The sequence below is a fragment of the Cetorhinus maximus genome, chromosome 12 (genome assembly GCF_964194155.1).
Source record: "Cetorhinus maximus chromosome 12, sCetMax3.hap1.1, whole genome shotgun sequence".
In the NCBI taxonomy this organism is placed as follows: domain Eukaryota; kingdom Metazoa; phylum Chordata; class Chondrichthyes; order Lamniformes; family Cetorhinidae; genus Cetorhinus; species Cetorhinus maximus.
This window is the reverse complement of record NC_135890.1, coordinates 123,599,151-123,618,978: the sequence shown is the minus strand read 5'-3', so window position 1 is coordinate 123,618,978 and position 19,828 is coordinate 123,599,151. Positions and strand designations below refer to the sequence as shown.

At 41.0% G+C, this 19,828-nt stretch overlaps 1 protein-coding gene across 3 annotated transcripts in view; it reads left to right on the top strand.

Moving 5' to 3' along the window:
* The window catches only part of pitpnm2 (phosphatidylinositol transfer protein, membrane-associated 2), a 314,925-nt gene that overhangs the window by 270,492 nt on the left and 24,605 nt on the right, over window positions 1-19,828 (top strand). The window contains exons 13-21 of one of the 3 annotated variants that reach the window (XM_078554572.1): window positions 3,267-3,478; window positions 8,712-8,887; window positions 10,313-10,483; window positions 11,075-11,221; window positions 13,452-13,616; window positions 16,717-16,941; window positions 17,707-17,855; window positions 18,742-18,858; window positions 18,983-19,099. In XM_078554572.1, coding sequence (XP_078410698.1) covers window positions 3,267-3,478; window positions 8,712-8,887; window positions 10,313-10,483; window positions 11,075-11,221; window positions 13,452-13,616; window positions 16,717-16,941; window positions 17,707-17,855; window positions 18,742-18,858; window positions 18,983-19,099 — 1,479 coding nt within the window. The remainder of the gene's footprint in view (window positions 1-3,266; window positions 3,479-8,711; window positions 8,888-10,312; window positions 10,484-11,074; window positions 11,222-13,451; window positions 13,617-16,716; window positions 16,942-17,706; window positions 17,856-18,741; window positions 18,859-18,982; window positions 19,100-19,828) is intronic. The other 2 variants (XM_078554573.1, XM_078554574.1) reach the window with 2 other exon arrangements.

Genomic DNA, 19,828 nt, shown 5'->3' with positions numbered 1-19,828 from the left:
AAACAAAGCCCCTTTCCTCATCCTCTCTATGTCATTGGTACCCACATGGATACTCCCCCTTCTACTGCAAGTTCCTCTCCAGCTCAGAGCACATGTCCCAAAATCTGGCACCGGGCAGGCAACACAGCCTTCCAGACTCTCACTCTTGGCTGCGGAGAACTATCTCTATCCCCCTGACTATATTATCCCGTACTATCACAACATTCCTATTTACTGTAATAAAAACAGAAAATGTCGGAAAAACTCTGCAAGTCTAGCAGCATCTGTGGAGAGGGAAACAGAATTAACATTTTGAGTCCGTATGACTCTTCACCTATTTCCTTGAATGCCTTCCTGTACCATGGTACCATGGTCAGTTCACTCAATCACCTTGCAGCCCCCGCTCTCATCCATACAAACTGCAAGAACCTCAACTTTTAGGTAATAGAATAAATAGCTTCATATTGCTTAAAATAATAGTTGGTTTAAATTTTCTTTCTATTTCTTCTTGCTCAGTGTGGTTGTCATACACTGGTTTTCTTTGTGTGAATTTAAATAGTGAATGTTGCCATCGAGGTCCCATTCAAATCTGTCCTTGTCTCTAAATTTTCTTTTACTGTTGATCTTCCTGCTCAAACGTCATGGACTGCAGTGGTGCAAGAAGGCAGCTCACCATCACCTCAAGGGCAACTAGGGATCAGCAATAAATGCTGGCCTAGCCAGCGATGCCCACATCCCATGAATGAATAAATAAAATACACACTGTTCCTGAGCTTATTGGGCACGAATTCTGCCAATGCTCCACTTGATTTGTTTACTAGGATGTGCCTGACTACAGCAAGGATGATTTGCCTCTTACCTCCCCATACCATCATTCTAGGATCTTAAAAGAAGTGGCTAGTGAGATAGTTGATGCGTTGGTTTTAATTTTCCAAAATTCCCTAGATTCAGGGAAGGTTCCATTAGATTGGAAACTAGCAAATGTAACTCCTTTATTCAAAAAGTGAGAGAGACAGAAAGCAGGAAACTACAGGCCAGTTATCTTAAAATTTGTCATAGGGAAAATGTGAGAAGCTATTATTAAAGACCTTGTAGCAGGGCACTTAGAAAAATTCAAGATAATCAAGCAGAGTCAACATGGTCTTGTGAAACGGAAATAATGTTTAACTAATTAATTGGAGTTCTTTGAAGAAGTAACATGTGCTGTAGATAAAGGGGAACTGGTAGATGCACAGTACTTAGATTTCCAGAAAGCATTTGATAAGGTACCCCATCAAAGGTTATTGTGGAAAATTAAAGCTCATGGTGTAGGGGGTAATATGTCGGCATGGATGGAAGATTGGCTAGTTAACAGGGAACAGACGGTAGGCATAGATGGGCCATTTTCTGTTTGACAAGATGTAATGAGTGGTGTGATACAGAGATCATTGCTGGGGCCTCAACTTTTTACAATTTATATAAATGACTTGGATGAAGGGACCGATGATATGGTTGCTACATTTCCTGATGATACAAAGATAGGTAGGAAAATAAGTTGTAGAGAGGTCTTGAGGCTACAAAGGGATATAGATATGTTAAGTGAGTGGGCAAAGATCTGGCAAATGGAGTTTAATGTCAAAAAATGTGAAATTGCCCATTTTGGCAGGAAGAATAAAAAAGAAGCATATTTTCTATATGGTGAGAGATTGCAGAGCTCTGAGATGCAGAGGGACCTGGGTGTCCTAGTGCATGAATTTGCAATTCATGCAAAAGGTTAGTATGCAGGTACAGCAAGTACTTAGGAAAACTAATAGAATGTTATCGTTTATTGCGAGGGGAATTGAACGCAAAAGTAGAAAGGTTATGCGTCAGTTATACAGGGCATTGGTGAGACCACATCTGGACTACAGTGTATAGTATTGGTCTCCTTATTTAAGGAAGGATGTAAATGCATTGGAAGCAGTTCAGAGAAGGTTTACTAGACTAATCCCTGGAGGAAAGGTTGGACAGGCTAGCCTTTTATCCACTGGAGTTTAGAAGAGTAAGAGGCGACTTGATTGAAACATATGAGATCCTGAGGGGTCTTGACAGGGTGGATGTGGAGAGGATGTTTCCCCCTGTGGGAGGAACTGGAACACGTGGGTAACTGTTTAAAAATAAGGCGTGGCCCATTGAAGAGAAAGATGAGAATTTTTTCCTCTGAGAGTAGCCTCTCTTTGGAACTCTTTCTCAAAAGATGGAGGAAGCAGAGTCCTTGAATTTTCTTAAGGCAGAGGTAGATAGATTCTTGATAGGCAAGGGGGTGAAAGGTTATTGGGGGTAGGTGGGAATGTGGATTTGAGGTTAAAATCAGATCAGCCAAGCTCTTATTGAATGACCTCCTCCTCTTAATTTGTATGTTCGTATACAATGTGAAGCGTATCTGCCCCTCTCCTGATAATATGGCATAAATTGGGAACTCTCTAGGAAATTGAGTGTTGAGCGTAAGAACGCATTTTTTGCTCTTTTGTGCTGTGTTGATGTTAGGAGCAGCACTGCTGCTGAAAGAGAGCAGACAACAACAACTTGAATTTATGTAGCGCCTTCATCATAGCAAACTGTCCCAAGATGCTTCACGGAGTGTAATCAGACAAAATTTGGTTCCGAACCACAGAAGGGGCAGAAAGAGACTGGTTTTAAGGGAAGTCCTAAAGGAGGAGAGAGAGGCAGAGAGGTTTAGGGAGGAAGTTCCAGAGCTTATGGCCCAGGCAGCTGAAGGCACAGCGCCAGTGGTGGGGCGAACAAAATCAGGATGCACAAACAGCCGGGTCTGGAGGCCTGCAGAGATCATGAAAGGTTTCCCTAGGCCAAACCTGGAAGTTGGATTGAAAATGTGTCAGATGTTGCACCCATTTTTCCGATGTCACGTTATGCCTAATTATTCTCCAAATCTCATTTACCTACATCCAAATTTAAAATGAGTGTAAATTAGCGACAACACTCGGGGCCCAAGAAGAAACTGAGATACAGTTTTAGCATCATCCAGTCATATAAGAGCTGTGACCCAGGGAACCAGTGACACTGTTGCAAGTCTTGTGTAATGTAACAGCAGTGCAACTAAAATTGGATTATTGGCCAAGGTATAATAATGTTGCTGCCTATTTGAAGCCCCCAGTTGGCTGTACATAAGCAACAATAAACATGAATCATAGTGCAGCCAACAGGCCTTAGAGCTGCATGAATAATGTGCAATTTTACAGTCACTTTTTAGGTAGCCTTTTCTGTTGGGAGCAGTTACCAATTGCCTGTATGCTGTAATTGATTTACAGGACAACGATCTATTATCTCCTGGTATAGTTGTGAACAACAGCTGTATGTGCGGTGCTTCCAACCTGGAAACCAGCAGGCATCTCAGTAGAAGCAACATTGACATTCCTCGAAGCAGCATGGATAATCCAAATAAACAGCTGCCAAGAAAGAGAAGTGATTCTTCAACATATGAGCTGGACACAATTAAACACCACCAGGCTTTCCTTTCGAGGTAAGAGCTTAAAAGATTCATCCGACCATTAATTAACTTGGAGCAAAATGTGTAAAAGTGTCAATGTGCTGTCTTTACCTAAGGAAGGGTTTCCTTGCCCCAAAGAGAGTGCAACGAGGTTCATTGGACTGATTCCTGGGATGAGGCGATTGTCCTGTGAGGAGATATTGAGTAGACATGGCCTACATTCCCTGGAGTTTAGAAGAATGAAAAATGAAATGTATAAAATACTTAAGTGGTGGACAGGATAGAAGCTGGAAGAATGTTTTCCCTGGCTGGAGACTCTATAACTAGGGCTCACAGAATAAGGGGTCAGCCATTTAGAACTGAGATGAAGAGAAATTTCTTCACTCATTGGGTTGTGGGTCTTTGGAATTCTTTCCCCTGAGGGCTGTGAATGCTCAGTTGTTGAGTATATTCAAAACTGAGATTAATAGATTTTTGGGTATATTTTATTCTTTCAAGAGATGTGGGCATCACTGGCTAGACCAGCATTTATTGCCCTTGAGGATGTGGTGGTGAGCTGCCTTCTTGAACCACTGCAGTGCATGTGGTGTAAGTACACTTACAGTTAGGAAGGGAGTTCCAGGATTTTGAACCAGCAAAAGTGAAAAATGGCGATATATTTCCAAGTCAGGATGGTGTGTGGCTTGGAGGGGAGCTTGCAGGTGGTAACGTTCCCATGCATCTGCTGCTCTTGTCCTTGTAAGTGGTAAGAGGTCAAGGGTTTGGAAGATGCTGTCGAAGGAGCCTTGCTGAATTGCTGCTTTGCATCTTGTAGATGGTACACACTGCTGCCACTGTGCCTCAGTGGTGGAGGGAGTGGATGTTGAAGGCAGTGAATGTGGTGCCAGTCAAGCGGGCTGCTTGGTCCTGGATGGTGTCAAGCTTCTTGAGTGTTGTTGGAGCTGCACTCATCCATGCAAGTGGAGAGTATTCCATCACACTCCTCCTTCAGAGCTCTGAAGTAGAGTCATATGGACTCGAAATGTTAACTCTGTTTCTCTCTCCACAGATGCTGTCAGACCTGCTGAGTTTTTCCAGCATTTCCTGTTTTCGTTTCAGATTTCCAGCATCCGCAGCATTTTGCTTTTATTATAGATGGTGGATAGGCTTTGGGGAGTCAGGAAGTGAGTTACTCTCTGCAGAATTCCCAGCCTCTGACCTACTCTTGTAGCCACAATATTTATATTACTGGTCCATTTCAGTTTCTAGTCAATGGTAACCCACAGGATGTTGATAGTGGGGAATTTGGCGATGGTAATGCCATTGAATGTCAAGGGGACATGGTTGGATTCTGTCTTGTTGGAGATGGTCATTGTCTAGCACTTGTGTTGTGCGAATGTTACTTGCTACTTATCAGCCGAAGCCTGAATGTTGTCTGGGTCTTGCTGCATTTGGACATGGACTGCTTCAGTATCTGAGGAGTCGTGAATGGTGCTGAACATTGCGCAATCATCAGCGAACATCCCCACTTCTGACCTTATGATGGCAGGAATGTCATTGATGAAGCAGCTAACGATGTTTGGGCCTAGGACACTACCCTGAGGAACTCCTGCAGTGATGTCCTAGAACTGAGATGTCTGACCTCAAACAACCACAACCAACTTCCTTTGTGCTAGGTATGACTCCAACCAGTAGAGAGTTTTCCCCCTGATTCCCATTGATTCCAGTTTTGCTCAGGCTCCTTGATGCCACACTTGGTCAAATGCTGCCTTGATGTCAAGGGCAGTCACTCTTACCTCACCTCGGGAGTTCAGCTCTTTTGTCCATGTTTGGACTAAAAGAGAGGAATCAAGGATTATGCGATAGTGTGGAAAAGTGAAGTTCAGCCTAATCTTATTGAGTGTTGGAGCTGGCTCCAATGGCTTTATGGCCAACTCCTCCTCCTATTTCTTATGTTCCTATGGTAGCTGGGGTGGAGTTTGCTTTGGTGGACAAGAGGGGTGTCAGACTCGAGATGGTCATACGGACTCGAGACGTCAACTGTATCCCTCTCTGCAGATGCTGTCAGACCTGAGTTTTTCCAGGTATTTTTGTTTTTGTTCTAGATTTCCAGCATCCGCAGTATTTTGCTTTTATTGAGATTTGGGCAACTTGGCAGGAAGGGAGGGAACTGGGGAATGATGACTCACCTGGTCCAAAGTTTGAACCGGGAACTGCACAGACTTGCTGGCCAAACCTAAAGACTGAAGACAGGTGACAGAGGTGCCTGTGAATGAAATGGAGGTAATAACCTCCAAACCCCATTCTCTGGGCTCCAAATGATTAGGGAGTCATAAGACCCCTTTCCCTCTTCCTCCTCCCCCAAGCAATCTGGATCGATGGTGGAGAAAAGGTTATTTCCTGGGTAACTCAGACTCACCAAATGAAAAATTCCACAGGAAGCTGAGTTCAGTTTACCTTCTCTCTTTGGATCTAGAAAGCATCTCTGCAAAATATCTGTTCAGATTAGCCAATTTACTTTCAAACCCTACCGGACAAGGTGTTGGCTGAAGAGGTTTACTAGCTAATAACAAAAAAACTTGTATTCATGTAGCAGCTTTAGCTTAGTAAAACATCTCAAGGTGTTTCACAGGGGTGGTATAAACAAAATTGGCACTGAGTCACATATAAAGAAATTAGGGCAGTTTCTCAGTTGTATTCAAGAATGTGGCTCACCACTACATTCTTAAGGGCAGTTAGGGATCGGGCAGTAAATGCTCGCAAAGGCACAATAATTAGCAAGAGAAGGCTATTTGGCCCCGTGAGCCTGCTCCATCATTTGATCAGATCTAGGCTGACCCGATTGTGGCTACAAGAACAGGCCAGAGGCTAGGAACCCTGCGGTGAATAACTCCCCTTCTGACTCCCCAAAGCCTGTCCACCATCTACAAGACACAAGTCAAAAGTGTGATGGAATACTCCCCACTTGCCTGGATGAGTGCATCTCTAACGACACTGAAGAAGCTTGATACCATCCAGGACAAAACAGCCTGCTTAATTGGCACCCAACCCGCAAACATTCACTCCTCCACCACCAATGCACACTGTCAGCAGTGTGTACCATCTACAAGATGCACTGCAGGAACACACCAAGCCTCCTTAGATAGCACCTTCCAAACCCACGACCACTACCATCTAGAAGGACAAGGGCAGGAGACACATGGGAACACCACCACCTGGAAGTTCTCCACCAAGTCACTCACCATCTCACCATCCTGACTTGGAAATATATCGCCTTCACTGTCGCTGGGTCAAAATCCTGCAGCGCTGTGTGTATCGACACCACATGGACTGCAGCAGTTCAAGAAGGCAGCTCACCACCATCTCAAGGGCAATTAGGGACGGGCAATAAATGCTGGTCTAGCCAGTGACACCCACATCCCATGAATGAATTTTTTAAAATTGTGATCTCAACTCCACTTTCCTGTCTGCCCCTCAACCCTCGACTCCCTTTTGTAAAAACCATGTTGACTTGTTCGAATCATGCTATGTTTAGATCATAAGAAATAGGAGCAAGAGTAGGCCATTTGGCCCCTCAAGCCTGCCCCACCATTCAATAAGATCATGGCTGATCTGCCCCAGGCCTCAACTCCTCTTTTGTGCCAGCTCCTCATAGCCTTCAACTCCCCGATATTTCAAAAATCTATCTACCTCCTCTTTAAATACTTTCAGTGATCTAGCCTCCACAACTTCCTGGGGTAGAGAATTCCAAGACATTCACTATCCTCTGAGAGAAGAAATTCCTTCACATCTCTGTTTAAAATGAATGTCCCCTTATTCTTTAACTATGTCCCCTAGTTGGAGATTCCCCCTCTAGTGGAAACATCTTCTCGACATCTACCCTGTCAAGCCCCCTCAGAATCTTGTACGTTTCAATAAGATCACTTGTTGATCAAAAATCTGTCAAACTCAGCCTTGAACATTTTCAATGACCCAGCCTCTACTGCTGTCTGGGGAACAACAAGGACACAAGAATTAAGAGCAGGAGCAGATGCTGACCATACCAGTGACATCCACATCCTGACAAAATTAAAATGACCAAAACCTTGGTCAAAAAGGTAGGTTTTAAGGAATGTCTTAAAGGAAAAAAGAAAGATAGAAAGGCAGGGAGATTCTAGAGTTTAGGACCTTAGCAACTGATGGCACGGCCACCAATGATAAAATCAAGGATGCTCAAGCAGTCAGAGTTGGAGGAGCATAGATATCTCAGAGGGTTCTAGGGTTGGAGAAGGTTACAGAGATAGGGAGGGGCAAGCTAATAGAGAGACTTCAAATCAAGGATAAGGATTTTTAAATCAAGGTGTTGCTGGACTGTGAGCCAATATAGGTGAGCAAGCACAGGGGCGATGGGTGAGCTTAAGTTTAATAGAACATGGGAGGCTGCCAAATATGCATTGTTACCTCTAATCTTGACTTAAGGAATGGATGAGGAGTTCAGCAAGGGCACTGAACATTTATGCATTATATAAAAAAAAATTATTTTCATTTATATGACAGCTTTAACATGGATTCAGAGACAGGACAAAAATAGACATTACTACTGATTCTTGTCTATTAAGATGGTCATTAAGATGCTTTGCTTTTACAATTGTTTTTACTTGCACTGGAATTTGAAAATAATAATTTGAATAGATAACAGTTTTGTACATTGACACTATGTTAAAGGTTTTAAACTTCACTGCCTTTGAGAACTACAAACAAAATTATTTTGTGCTAGTGTTTATGTATTGTCAATTGAAGTTTAAGGTCAGCTTGGTTCCCTACCATTTTATAATACAAGGTTTTGCAGCACAGTGCTGGTCTTCAGTATCAGGGTATGTAACTGATTTAAACACAGTGATTCTCATCTTTTAATTTTTTGTTAGATTTTGCCTGATTCAAACCTTTAGACTTGACCTCAGTTCACAGTTAACGAAAGCACTTCTGCCTTTTGATTTATTGTGTGACTTGTTGAGTTTTTGTCATTAGGTTCCACTTGCTGTCTCTTTTGCTGCTGTTTACTGGTTTTTAGCCTCTGTGTTCACCTGCACCTCGGGTAGGCGGCAGCATTTATTGAGACCTATTAAAGGGCGGAATGGACCTGATTTCCCAGCACTGCTTGTAGCAATGCTGTCCATTACTTTTTCCTTAAAACAAACGTTCCCTTTAATAAGTTGGCAGGTTGATGAGCAAGCAGAGGTGTAATGCTTACAGGAAATTTAGTTTTTAAAAAAAGTTGTAATATGAATGTTCACGTTTTGTCTTTTAGTTTACATTCTAGTGTATTAAGGAATGATTCTGGGTCTCGGCGATCTAGCAGCTCGACCATGTTGGATGGAGTAAGCCCCGGAAAGTTTGAATTTGAAGTGACTGACTTCTTTGTGTTTGGTTCCCCCTTGGGACTGGTGCTGGCATTGAGGAAGACTGTTATCCCCAACTTGGACGGTGGGTAGCTTTACTGATCCACTTCTCTCTGTTACAGTGAAGCTGAGAGATTGTCTGCCAACAGTTTGTTTCTACATTCTGTGACTGGCGGAGAAATGTATTGGTGTCAAACCCCTTGCAGCCTTTCTTGTTTAGTACTGTGCTCGGGAAGTGGTTCTGCATCACTCTAATGGAGAAGACATCGAAAAAGGGCGGGAAACCGACTGTTCCATCCAACCTGTCTGATCCAGCAATGAACCATTCCTAGTCATGCAATCTCTTGGAAGATGCAAAACAAAATGTGGCCAATACCGGAAAAAAAACCTGCAGGGAATTCCACCCTGACCCCAAAGATAATTGAAACACAAAGACCACAGTGATTGCCAACACTGGCCACAGTTACCCACTCCCAAAAACAACTAAACTGCAGAGACTGTGGGGCTGCCAGCACTGGCTGTTAACCCACCCAGCTTCTATAACTTGAGATATCTTCCACTCGCTGCATCTTATCCAGGTCTCTCTCGAAACACTGTTGCAAATCCAGATTCAGTACACGTTCTGTTCCTGGGTAGATGACACTGAAAACAAATACTTTGGATCTCTCACCCAACTCTCTCTGTCTGGATTTTGTGCTGATTCCCCAGTTAATCCTCCCCATCCTATCTGGTCAAATAGCCAGGATTCATTTTAATTTGGTGCAAGTGCAAAATAGCGGTTAGCAAATCAACAGCCTGTTTTACCGCCTTTTATTTCCATTAACTTTCATCTCAAAGTCTAAATGACACCCAATGTATTTTAAGAATGGTCTGATTTTGGCCATCACGTTTCAGAAAGAAACTGAAAAGAAAAAAAAGACTTGCATTTATATAGTGCCTTTCACAACCTTGGGACAGCCAAAAGCACTTTACAGCCATTGAAGCGCTTTTGAAGTGTAGTCATTGTGCCATGTAGGATTGATATTAATGTAATGTAACTGATTACACCCTAGAAAGGTAAAGTGAAAATCAAGGGATCCAATAAACTTTTCACAAGGGAGGCAAAGTTTTCTTTTCCTTTCTCCTGTCATCTTGGATATCCCAAGTTCCCTAGTTAAGCTGCTGGGAGCATTCTAGCACCATTTGGTTAATAACTTATTTGGGAAAGACAAGGACTTGTACCAGATATATTTTATTTGTCTGTTATTATTGCTCACGTGTTGCATTTTTTAAATTAAGAAATAACCCAATAGGTAACTTCAAATAGAGGCAAGTGAACATTTAACTGACTTCAATTTAAAATTAATTTGAAGGTTTCTCTTCCAGTAGCTGGTATGAATAATGGGATATTTGCTGCTGTCCCTTTCCTCAATAATGTGTTACTTCTATAACGAAAACTAATGTTTACCTTAGAAGACATTTTGTCAAACTAAAGTCTGTTAATTGTCACATCTATTCCATTCTTCACTAGTCTCCCAGTTGAGACCAGCATGTCAGCAAGTTTACAATCTGTTCCACCCAGCGGATCCTTCATCTTCCCGCTTGGAGCCACTTCTGGAGAAGAAATTCCACCTGCTGCCACCATTTAATGTTCCCCGCTATCAGAGGTTCCCACTAGGTGATGGCAGCTCTGCTCTTCTAGGTAGGCATTCTTTCAGTCAGCAACGGAGAGCTACTTGTTAACATAACTTGTTAACATCCTGTGTGCATTGCACTGTGTATGTGTTTACCAAAAGCTACTGTGTAGGATGTTTTGAAAGTAAATGATTAATAATTAGCCAGCATGATTGTAACTATATATTACAACAAGTGCTCTATTTAGAAAGTGTTTTAATCAACTACAACATGCATGAGGATATAAAACTTGCAGTAGTAAATGCTTGCCAACAGACAGACTTGATTTTTTAAAAATCCTTTAAATTTAAATTTTAAAAAAACCTAAGAAACTGTATATGTTTTATGTTTCAATAAGTTTGCCTTTATTCTCAGTTTTAAGAAAAAAAATTTGATCCTGCAGTGTAGATATTTAAAACCACTTTAGTTAAATTAGATAAAGCTCAGTCTACAAACTATTTCAATAGTATATGGAGAAATAACAATCATAAAGTACAAATAAAAAGTTGCCAGCGTTTATCCTTGAAATCTCAGTTGCTTTAAATGGTTGACTGTGATGTTTGTGGTACAGTTTGTGGCTAGATGTCTGTCCTTTTGTTTTTTTTCCCATCTGCTCTAGTTGAGACAGTCCAGAACAATCCCACCCTCATCCTGGAAACTCCATTTGTGAGTCTCCAACGACAGGAGAGTGTAATGGAAACTAGTATACCTGTTCCTGTCCTTAACTGGCAAGATGGTTCCAGTAGGAATCCAACTGTTGCAGAGTGTGTGTAGTCTCTCCTTCTGTACTGTTGTGATATATGCTATGTGCCTGCTTCTTTGCTTAGAGGTGATGTGTTTTGTGATTCGAGTGGACTTGAAAAATTTTCACTGTTGTGGGGGTGGGGCAGTGTGCAAGGAGAATGTGACGCAACAGGAGTACGCTAATGTTAATCAATTGGGAAAAATGTGCAGGTGCATGCACACACCTGCACCTACACACATCCATCTCCAACAACAACTTGCATTTATATAGCACCTTTAAAGTAGTAAAATGCCCCAAGGCACTTCCAGACCTACAAATGCACCTACAGATGCTTACACAAGCATTGTAGTGTACGAATTCAGTTGGAATCTAAATCGCAAAATGAGAACAGTCACTAACCAGTACTTGGTTATAAATGGTTATATTATTAGATTATTTTCAGCGCAGTTGAAATTCTTTCAAGTCCACAATTAAGTGTTTAATTTTTGTCTGCATTTACTAAAGCATCCATTTTAATATGTAAGCATTTCATCAAACTAAATTCAAGACACCATTGGGCAGAGTTTTCCATGTGTTAATGTGAGTGTATACAGCATGAAACTTCACAATGGGAACTGAGCTATGTTTGTGCTCCCTGGTCCCATTATCCCCTGCCCTCTAATCTCACTTCAACTGAAGACTTGGTCCAGACCCCCTGTTTGCAATGCCACATGAGATTGATTAAAATGTAAAAAAAACTGCTGAACAGCTTCATGCATGAAGCTGTCCCTGACCAATGTACAGCTGGTGAGTAACATCCTCCAGCATCACTGCAAAGACCTCGATTTAAGGAATCCGCTGTTTTTACACCAGATTAATTTTGGCTTGTGTACTGTCAAGCCAACCTTCCATCAATATCAAAAACCAAAATATGCTTAGTAATTCTTTGATTTCATCTAGCTACAGCTTATAATTTCATTTTTGCATGCAGTTAATTTCTTTTCCAAAAATCATATTAATGAAATAACGGTCTATTCCAACCCTGTCTTAATGGAGTGAGTTTGAGTTTTACTTTGCATTTTGTGCTTTTGATTTTTTGGCATGACATCATTGCTGAGAAGTTTGTACTGAAATAATTCGTACTGTTTGAAGTTCCACTAAACTGCTAAATACACATGTAATAATCATTTTTTAATTTGGTTTCCTTGAACAGATAAACCAAGACATAAGCAAACACAAAATAACTGAATTTGTATTTCACAAAGTAACTTTAATAAAAAAACTATAGTGGATCATTGCACCGGTCAACCAGTACAGTATGGTGCCAATCAATGTCAGAATATGTGGCATTCTGTAATATCTCTGATGCAACTTTTTAATACAAGTAGTCACGTCTATTTGGTTCCCCGCTTGAGTTTTATCAATGACTCCTCCCTTAATACTACTCCTCACTACTCCTCTAGTTTCTTGATATTTCCATATCAGTTTGGAAATGGACAATAGTGAGATCACAGCTCTCTCTACAGCCACTGGCCAACCCTGTGCCTTGCTGGTATATAGAAGGCTTGGAGTGAATTGAGAAGGACAGTGTCCATTTGCTTGACTTTCCCCAAAACATTCTTGATGCACTGTACTGCCTAACAAAGAACCAGTCAGTCCTGGGATTCAAACCCTTCATTTTTAATTGTGAGATTGACATTATGACTGCTAATTTATCTTGCAATTGACAGGCTCGTTTTTTACCATTTTTATTGATGTTATGTTTCCATCTGTACAAATCAGAAATAGGGGTGTGAATAATAATTGAACAAGCCTTCCAAATAATGAAGATATTTAAACTTTTTTGCATGATTTTACTAAATCCAAAATTCTGCAGTGAATAGAGTGGTGTGACTAGCACTTGAAATTTAAGTCTAGTGACCCAGTCAAGGAATGTAGAATTTCCCAAGGCTCGGGTTTGACATCCCTTCACTATCAGCAATCTACCACCTTCTATGTTTACAAACTGATCCAAATCTTGCTGTTTTGTTTATTTTCCCTTCCTGTCTCCCAACAGCCTTTATTTGTGTCGACAGGCCACCTGTATTATCTTTACTCAGTTAGAGCTTCCTTTTTGTCTCAAAACTCAAGATGGAACATTCTGCCCCTTGAAATCAACGATAAAGATTTGCATCTTAGATATGATAGTTGATGCTTTGTGCTTTTTTTCTTTGAGCTTGTTCATTGTTGTCTTGATGGATCTAACTTTGATTCCCTTGTTTTGGCTCAATAGCGGATGTTATTCAGTCTCACGCTGGTGTCTTCATGGAAAGTTCATCTCCTTCCTCCCCGTTAACAGCCCCAGTCTTCCGAGGATTCCGGAGGGCGAGTGAGGTCAGCATCGCCAGCCAGGTGTCGGGAATGGCAGACAGTTATACAGCTTCCAACATAGCCAACAGTAAGTACTACAGTACATCAAAACATCCTGTGTCTTATCACTAAACATGACTATCATTCCATTCAGTTATCACAAAGAACCCTATCTGGCTGATCCTGCTGCTGCACTAGGACCCTGCAATCCAAACAATTGCATGGGGTGCCAAGCGGATTGAGTGCAGGCACTGGCTGTTAAAAGCTGATCCCTGATCAACTATTTTATTGTAAACGTGCCCTTTCCTGATCTCTCATGAGAATATGACACCAGATTTAGTAGGTGGAAGAGTTCATTTAGCAAACTGAACCTATGAAGAGTGTCCCCCACAAGGCAAATTCAACTTTTGCTTGTTCAATGCAGCTGGCTTACTGCATAGCAGAACGATAGGAAGCTGGATATCATTGCTAATATGTTGGTAAAAACATTATTATAAATAATATTGCATTGGTGCATTCCAGGACAATGTTCCATAAATAGGAATTGGGCAAAAATTTGCTTCTATCAATTCACGCCCTTTGGTATTCTGCAAACCTTTCTAAAGATTCTGTTGATATGTGTTAGCTAGCATGAGTATTTATCTTGGTTCTGGACAATATTCCTAAGAATGCAGAATGTATTCAGGAGCTTGGGCTGGGAATAGTGCTCAGAGTGTCCGTTTCTCCATTAGCCTTCTCATCATCCTTTTCCTTATTTATCCATTGATATTGAACTTCAAGTATTAATGTATTCCATCAGTTGAAATATATTGCTGCACATTAATATTACCAGAACACATTAGTTCTTCTAAAATAGTATTGTCCTGTCTTTGTAAGAGATCCATTTTCTATTGCAAGTTTGATTCACGTTAGTGTAGCTGCTGTCAAGTCATTTTTACAGTATTTAAGGTGACAAAACCAGATCGTTTGGTTGGATTGTGGTGTGGTGGATTGAAATGTTGATGCACTGAGCTACAGGCTGTAAGCAAACACGCTGCTGCTCCCAGCATAATCAGTTCCTAATTTCAACAACAAATACAGAAAACAACAGGAACACCCAGCATCAGTGGGGAGGAAAGATCAATTAATATTTCAGACATACAGCCCTTTATTACAGCCTAACAGGCTGTACACCTGAAACAGTAACTTGTCCATTCCTCTCCACAGATACTGATTGACCTGCTGCTTCCAGCATTGTCTAGTTTTGTTTGTTCTTAAGTCTGCGGTCACAGCAGATTTTAAATTGAGACTAAACACTTCCTCACAGCAAAGGAGAGAAAGTTAGAGGGAGAATTTTGCCTCCACCTGCCCCCAGCCTCATAGGTTCTCAGAAGAGCTGCATTGACAAAAGCTTGAGTTCAGATTACCTGTCTGATCTCCTATTAGTTAGCAGAGCACAGGATGGATAGAGTAAGTGTTGGGAGGGAGGGTAAAATTATATAGGCAAAGTTTAAGAAATAGAAAGTTTCTTGTATTATTTGCCATTATGTGCCTTTTTCCACTGTGATATATTTGTACAGTTTTGACCAGTCATTTTCTGTTCCTTGCATAGCTTTACGTTTGGTGTGGCAATGTCTAAAATGCTTTCAGCCTCACTTCACTTTTCTATATCTATTTGATCTCCACATTTCAGCAATAAGGCAGAACACACACAACATTCCCACATTATCAGGGGAAAACACTTTTTACCAGCAGTTTTGTATGTGATGCACCTGCAGTAGAGGCAATGGTGATTTTTAGACCCTGAAAGTGTAATAATTGCAGAACCGATTGCCAAATTATTTTGGAATCCCATCTTATTCATCAGACAAGATCATTTCTTAATTTTCAGTTATTTGTTTGAAAATTGGTTGATGATTGATCACTGATTTTGGATACAAACCTCAATACTAACTTAAGTACTGAGCTGTTTCAAATATCTGACTGTTTAAACTGTAATGCATTTTGGAAGGTCTATTACAGGCAGGAATTATACAGTAAATGGCAGAACCTTTAAGTGCACTGATGGGCAGAGGGATCTGGGTGTACAGGTCCACAGGTCACTGAAAGTGGCAACGCAGGTGGATAAGGTAGTCAGGAAGGCATATGGCATGCTTGCCTTCATCGGCAGGGGTATTGAGTATAAAAGCTGGGAAGTCATGCTGCAGCTGTATAGAACCTTGGTTAGGCCACACTTGGAATATTGCGTGCAATTCTGGTCGCCACATTACCAGAAGGATATGGAGGCTTTGGAGAGGGTGCAGAGGAGGTTTACCAGGATGCTGCCTGGTCTGGAGGTTATTAGCTATGAGGAGAGATTGGAGAAACTCTGATTGTTCTCACTAGAGCGACGGAGATTGAGGGGCGACTTGATAGAAGTTTACAAAATTATGAGTGGCATGGACAGAGTAGATAGAAGCTTTTTCCCAGGGTGGAAGAGTCAATTACTAGGGGACATAGATTTAAGATGAGAGGAGAAAACTATAGAGGAGATGTGCGGGGCAAGTTTTTTACACAGAGGGTAGTGAGTGTCTGGAATTCGCTGCCAGAGGAGGTGGTGGAAGCAGGTACGATAGTGGTGTTTAAGAGGCAACTTGACAAATACATGAATAGGATGGGAATAGAGGGATACGGACCCCGGAAGTGCAAAATGTTTTAGTTGATGGGCAATATGATCGGCGCAGGCTTGGAGGGCTGAAGGGCCTGTTCCTGTGCTGTACTTTTCTTTGTTCTTTATAAATAATGCCATTCATAGTCTCCAGGGCCCAGTAATCAGAATGCTTAACTCCCACCATGGAAGTCTTTAGATTGAGTGATAGGCCTGCCTCTTAGCCAGTGGCTAAGGTGAGCTTGTTCATTCTAAGCCAGGATACCAGCTGATAGTACTGTGGGAAAAGAAGGCAAAGTCATTCGGAAAAGCCAGAATTGATATCTGTCCCCCCAGTCCAACGTATTATCAGAGGTGCAGAAAGCTAAAGTTTCATTCATGATGAAGAGAGCAGTTCAAGAAGAGAGCGTGAAATATAAGAAGAACAATACAGCAAACCCCATTGCAAAATTCTGTTATAAACCAAACAAATACATTTTAAATGTTATAAATAGAAACCAAGGTCTTTGGTATTGATGTGTGTGTTGTGTAATGTGAATTTTGTTTTACTTTCATTTCTCAGAGCAAAAATATCACCCAAACAATTGCAAAAAGTTGGCTTTCTTGCTTAAACTTGTCCCCTACAACGAAGCCCTTTCAAAATGCACTTTCTCTCAGGACTATAAACAGTCCAAACCCAAGCTGTCACAGAATCAGAACAAGCAAAAGCTGAAACAGAATTGTGTGAATTCTGCTGAAAAACAGAGTCCAACACAACAGAGAGTCTCAGAGGTGGACATCCAGACAGGTATTGGGATCGTAGAACCAAACCTAGCTTTAATGTAGCTTTTAGATGCATTCTCACTTATAACCCCTCCCCCGGCTACATTTATTTTCCCTTTTTAACTCCTAGAAAAGAATTGCTATGTTACTGAACTTTGTTAAAAATTGGTCTTTAACACAAATTTGAACCTTTATTCTGTTACAAATTGGATATATACTTGGATGATGGACGTAGAGCAGTAGAAGTCATGTTTCAAAGTGAGTGCCACAAACTTGATCGCTTTCTAAGAATTGTCGACAAGTTTCTTCCAAAATGGATTTTGGCAACCACTTGCTGGGGTAGCTTTTCCAGTTCATACTGATCTCATACAAATTCCTACTGTGCAAAATTTTAATTCCTTTCTGCGCTACTGGGTTCAGCTATTAAAATACAGCAGAGAGGAATTTGGTAGCATTACATCAAGCACTTGCACAAGAATAGAGCCGGCTGAAAAATCTACCTCGTCACTTGGGGGGAAACTACAGCTTGGGTATCACTGTCTCTGCACCAGTTCCGAGATCACTTTTTTTTTGAATAAAAGTACATCGCAGCTGCGTTTCAATTCTACTTTTGAGTGAAATTTGTTACAGATATGAAAATCTCTACAGTAATGGGATTGATTACATTACGCACAACTCTTCACCTTAATAATAAAAAGCAACAGACATGTCAGTACATTCACCTTCAAACTAATCGCTAAATTCTTTTTAGTCATCTTTTTTAAATTTAATAAAAATCTTTTTGTTTTAGTTGCAGCAAGGTGGTGGGGAACTAAGAGGATTGACTATGCTCTCTACTGCCCAGACGCTCTTACAGCTTTTCCAACTGTAGCCTTACCCCATCTATTTCATGCAAGTTACTGGGAGTCAACAGATGTTGTCTCATTTCTACTACGACAGGTAAGTCAGAAAGAATTTACCCAGCACATTTGTATCACAACTTTCACAATCTCGGGATGTCCCAAACGCTTTACAATCACTGAAGTGCTTCTGAAGTGTAGTCACTTGTAGGAAACTCAGCAGTCAATTTGTGGCACGGCAAGGTCCCACAATCAGCAATGTAATAAATTACTAGATCATTTGTTTAGCTGTTGGTTGAGGCAAAAATGTTGCCCAGGAGAATTCCCAAGTTCTCCTTTGAATAGGTGCTAAGGGATCTATAATGTCCACCTGAGAGGGCAGGTGGGACCTTCCTTTTACGCCTCATCCAAATGATGTTGCCTCTGACAGGGCAGCAATCTCTCAGTAGTGCAGTGTGTGTGTCAACCTGGATTATATACTCATGTCTCTGGACTGGGAGTTGAGCCCATGACTTTCTGATTTAGCGCCAATAGTGATACCATTGAGTCAAGACTGTTGCTTTAGGTAAATGAAAACACATTTCCAATTAACAATCTGAAATTTTCCTGTTACCATTTTATTTTAACATAGATACTTCTGCAATTTAACCTTCAAACTCGATTTAAAAGTAATTGAAATTCTCACAGTAGAATTATGGTGGAAAGACGATGAAAGAGTAATAGAAAGAAAGACAAAAACAGAATACTACGGATGCTGGAAATCTGAAATAAAAACAGGAAATGCTCAGCAGGTCAGACACCATCTATGGAGAGGGAAATAGTTAACATTTCAGGTTGATGACCTTCCATCAGAAAGAAAGCTTGTATTTATCTAGTATCTGTCAAACCTCGGGACATCCCGAAGCACTTTGCAATCATTGAAATACTTTTGAAATATTGTTATAATGCAGGATAATAAATTATAATATAATTATATGTACATATAGGTAATGAGACATGAAAATGCAAGTGTTCTGGAACTGGATGGGAAAGAAGTTTCTGTATTCAGTCCTTCAAAACCACGTGAAAAGTGGCTTCGCAAGAGGACGCAAGTTAAAATAAGGGTATGAAAATATCTTTATTGTTTTAAGGTGTCTGTTGTATGTGATCTACTTGAATTATGTCTTTCAGTTAACTGAACAGTTTGAATGTAAAATAAATTTCCCTTTTGCATATTGTTTCACACAGAATGTTACAGCAAATCATCGAGTGAGTGATGTTATTGTTACTGAAGATGGTCCTCAGACCCTGACTGGGAGATTTATGTACGGCCCTCTGGACATGGTCACACTGACTGGAGAAAAGGTGGATATTCTATTGCTGAAATTAATGATGCACATCACATGCTGTTTCTGGGGCTGGCTTTGGGAGAGCCAAGTATAACACCAGGTTGTCTGATAAGAGAAATTTTTGTTAGGAGAAACTTCTTTACACAGAGGATTGTCTGAACAAGAAGTGCTCTCCCCGAAACAGTGGTGGATGCAGAATCCATGAAAGGTTGTAATAGAGAAGTAGGTAAAATTTGATAAATAACCGTTTTAAACAGTACAGGGGAATGGGAGTGTTATCCCTTTCAGGGAGCCAGCACAGGGCAGTTGGCCAAATGACCTGATTCTGTGTTGTAAAATTATGCAATTCCTTTCCTTTACCAGATAGCACTGCCAGCAGATTCAAATACAATAAATAATCAATAATGAAGCCCTGTAGTAGGTTAGAGAGGGATCTTGTACTCTCAACATTCCTACCACTGACACTTGGCTTTAAATGGGCAGTGATTTTTATACTGTGGCCGTTTGACGCGTGTTGATGTTGCATTGTGTCTCAGTCACCTCCCTTGCAGGCATGGTTCAGGTATTCAGTTCCTTTATGTGACACAGGAGTAGTGTAAGTACTGTTAGCTGGATGTTGGGAAATTCCAGAAAGCGGGTCCGTGACGTCACATGTGAAATATTTCCTCCTAACCATGAGTTGTTTGAGCTGGGAGTGTGGTTGTTGCAGTGCTGCACTCTTCACTGGGCATTTGTTTTACTGGTT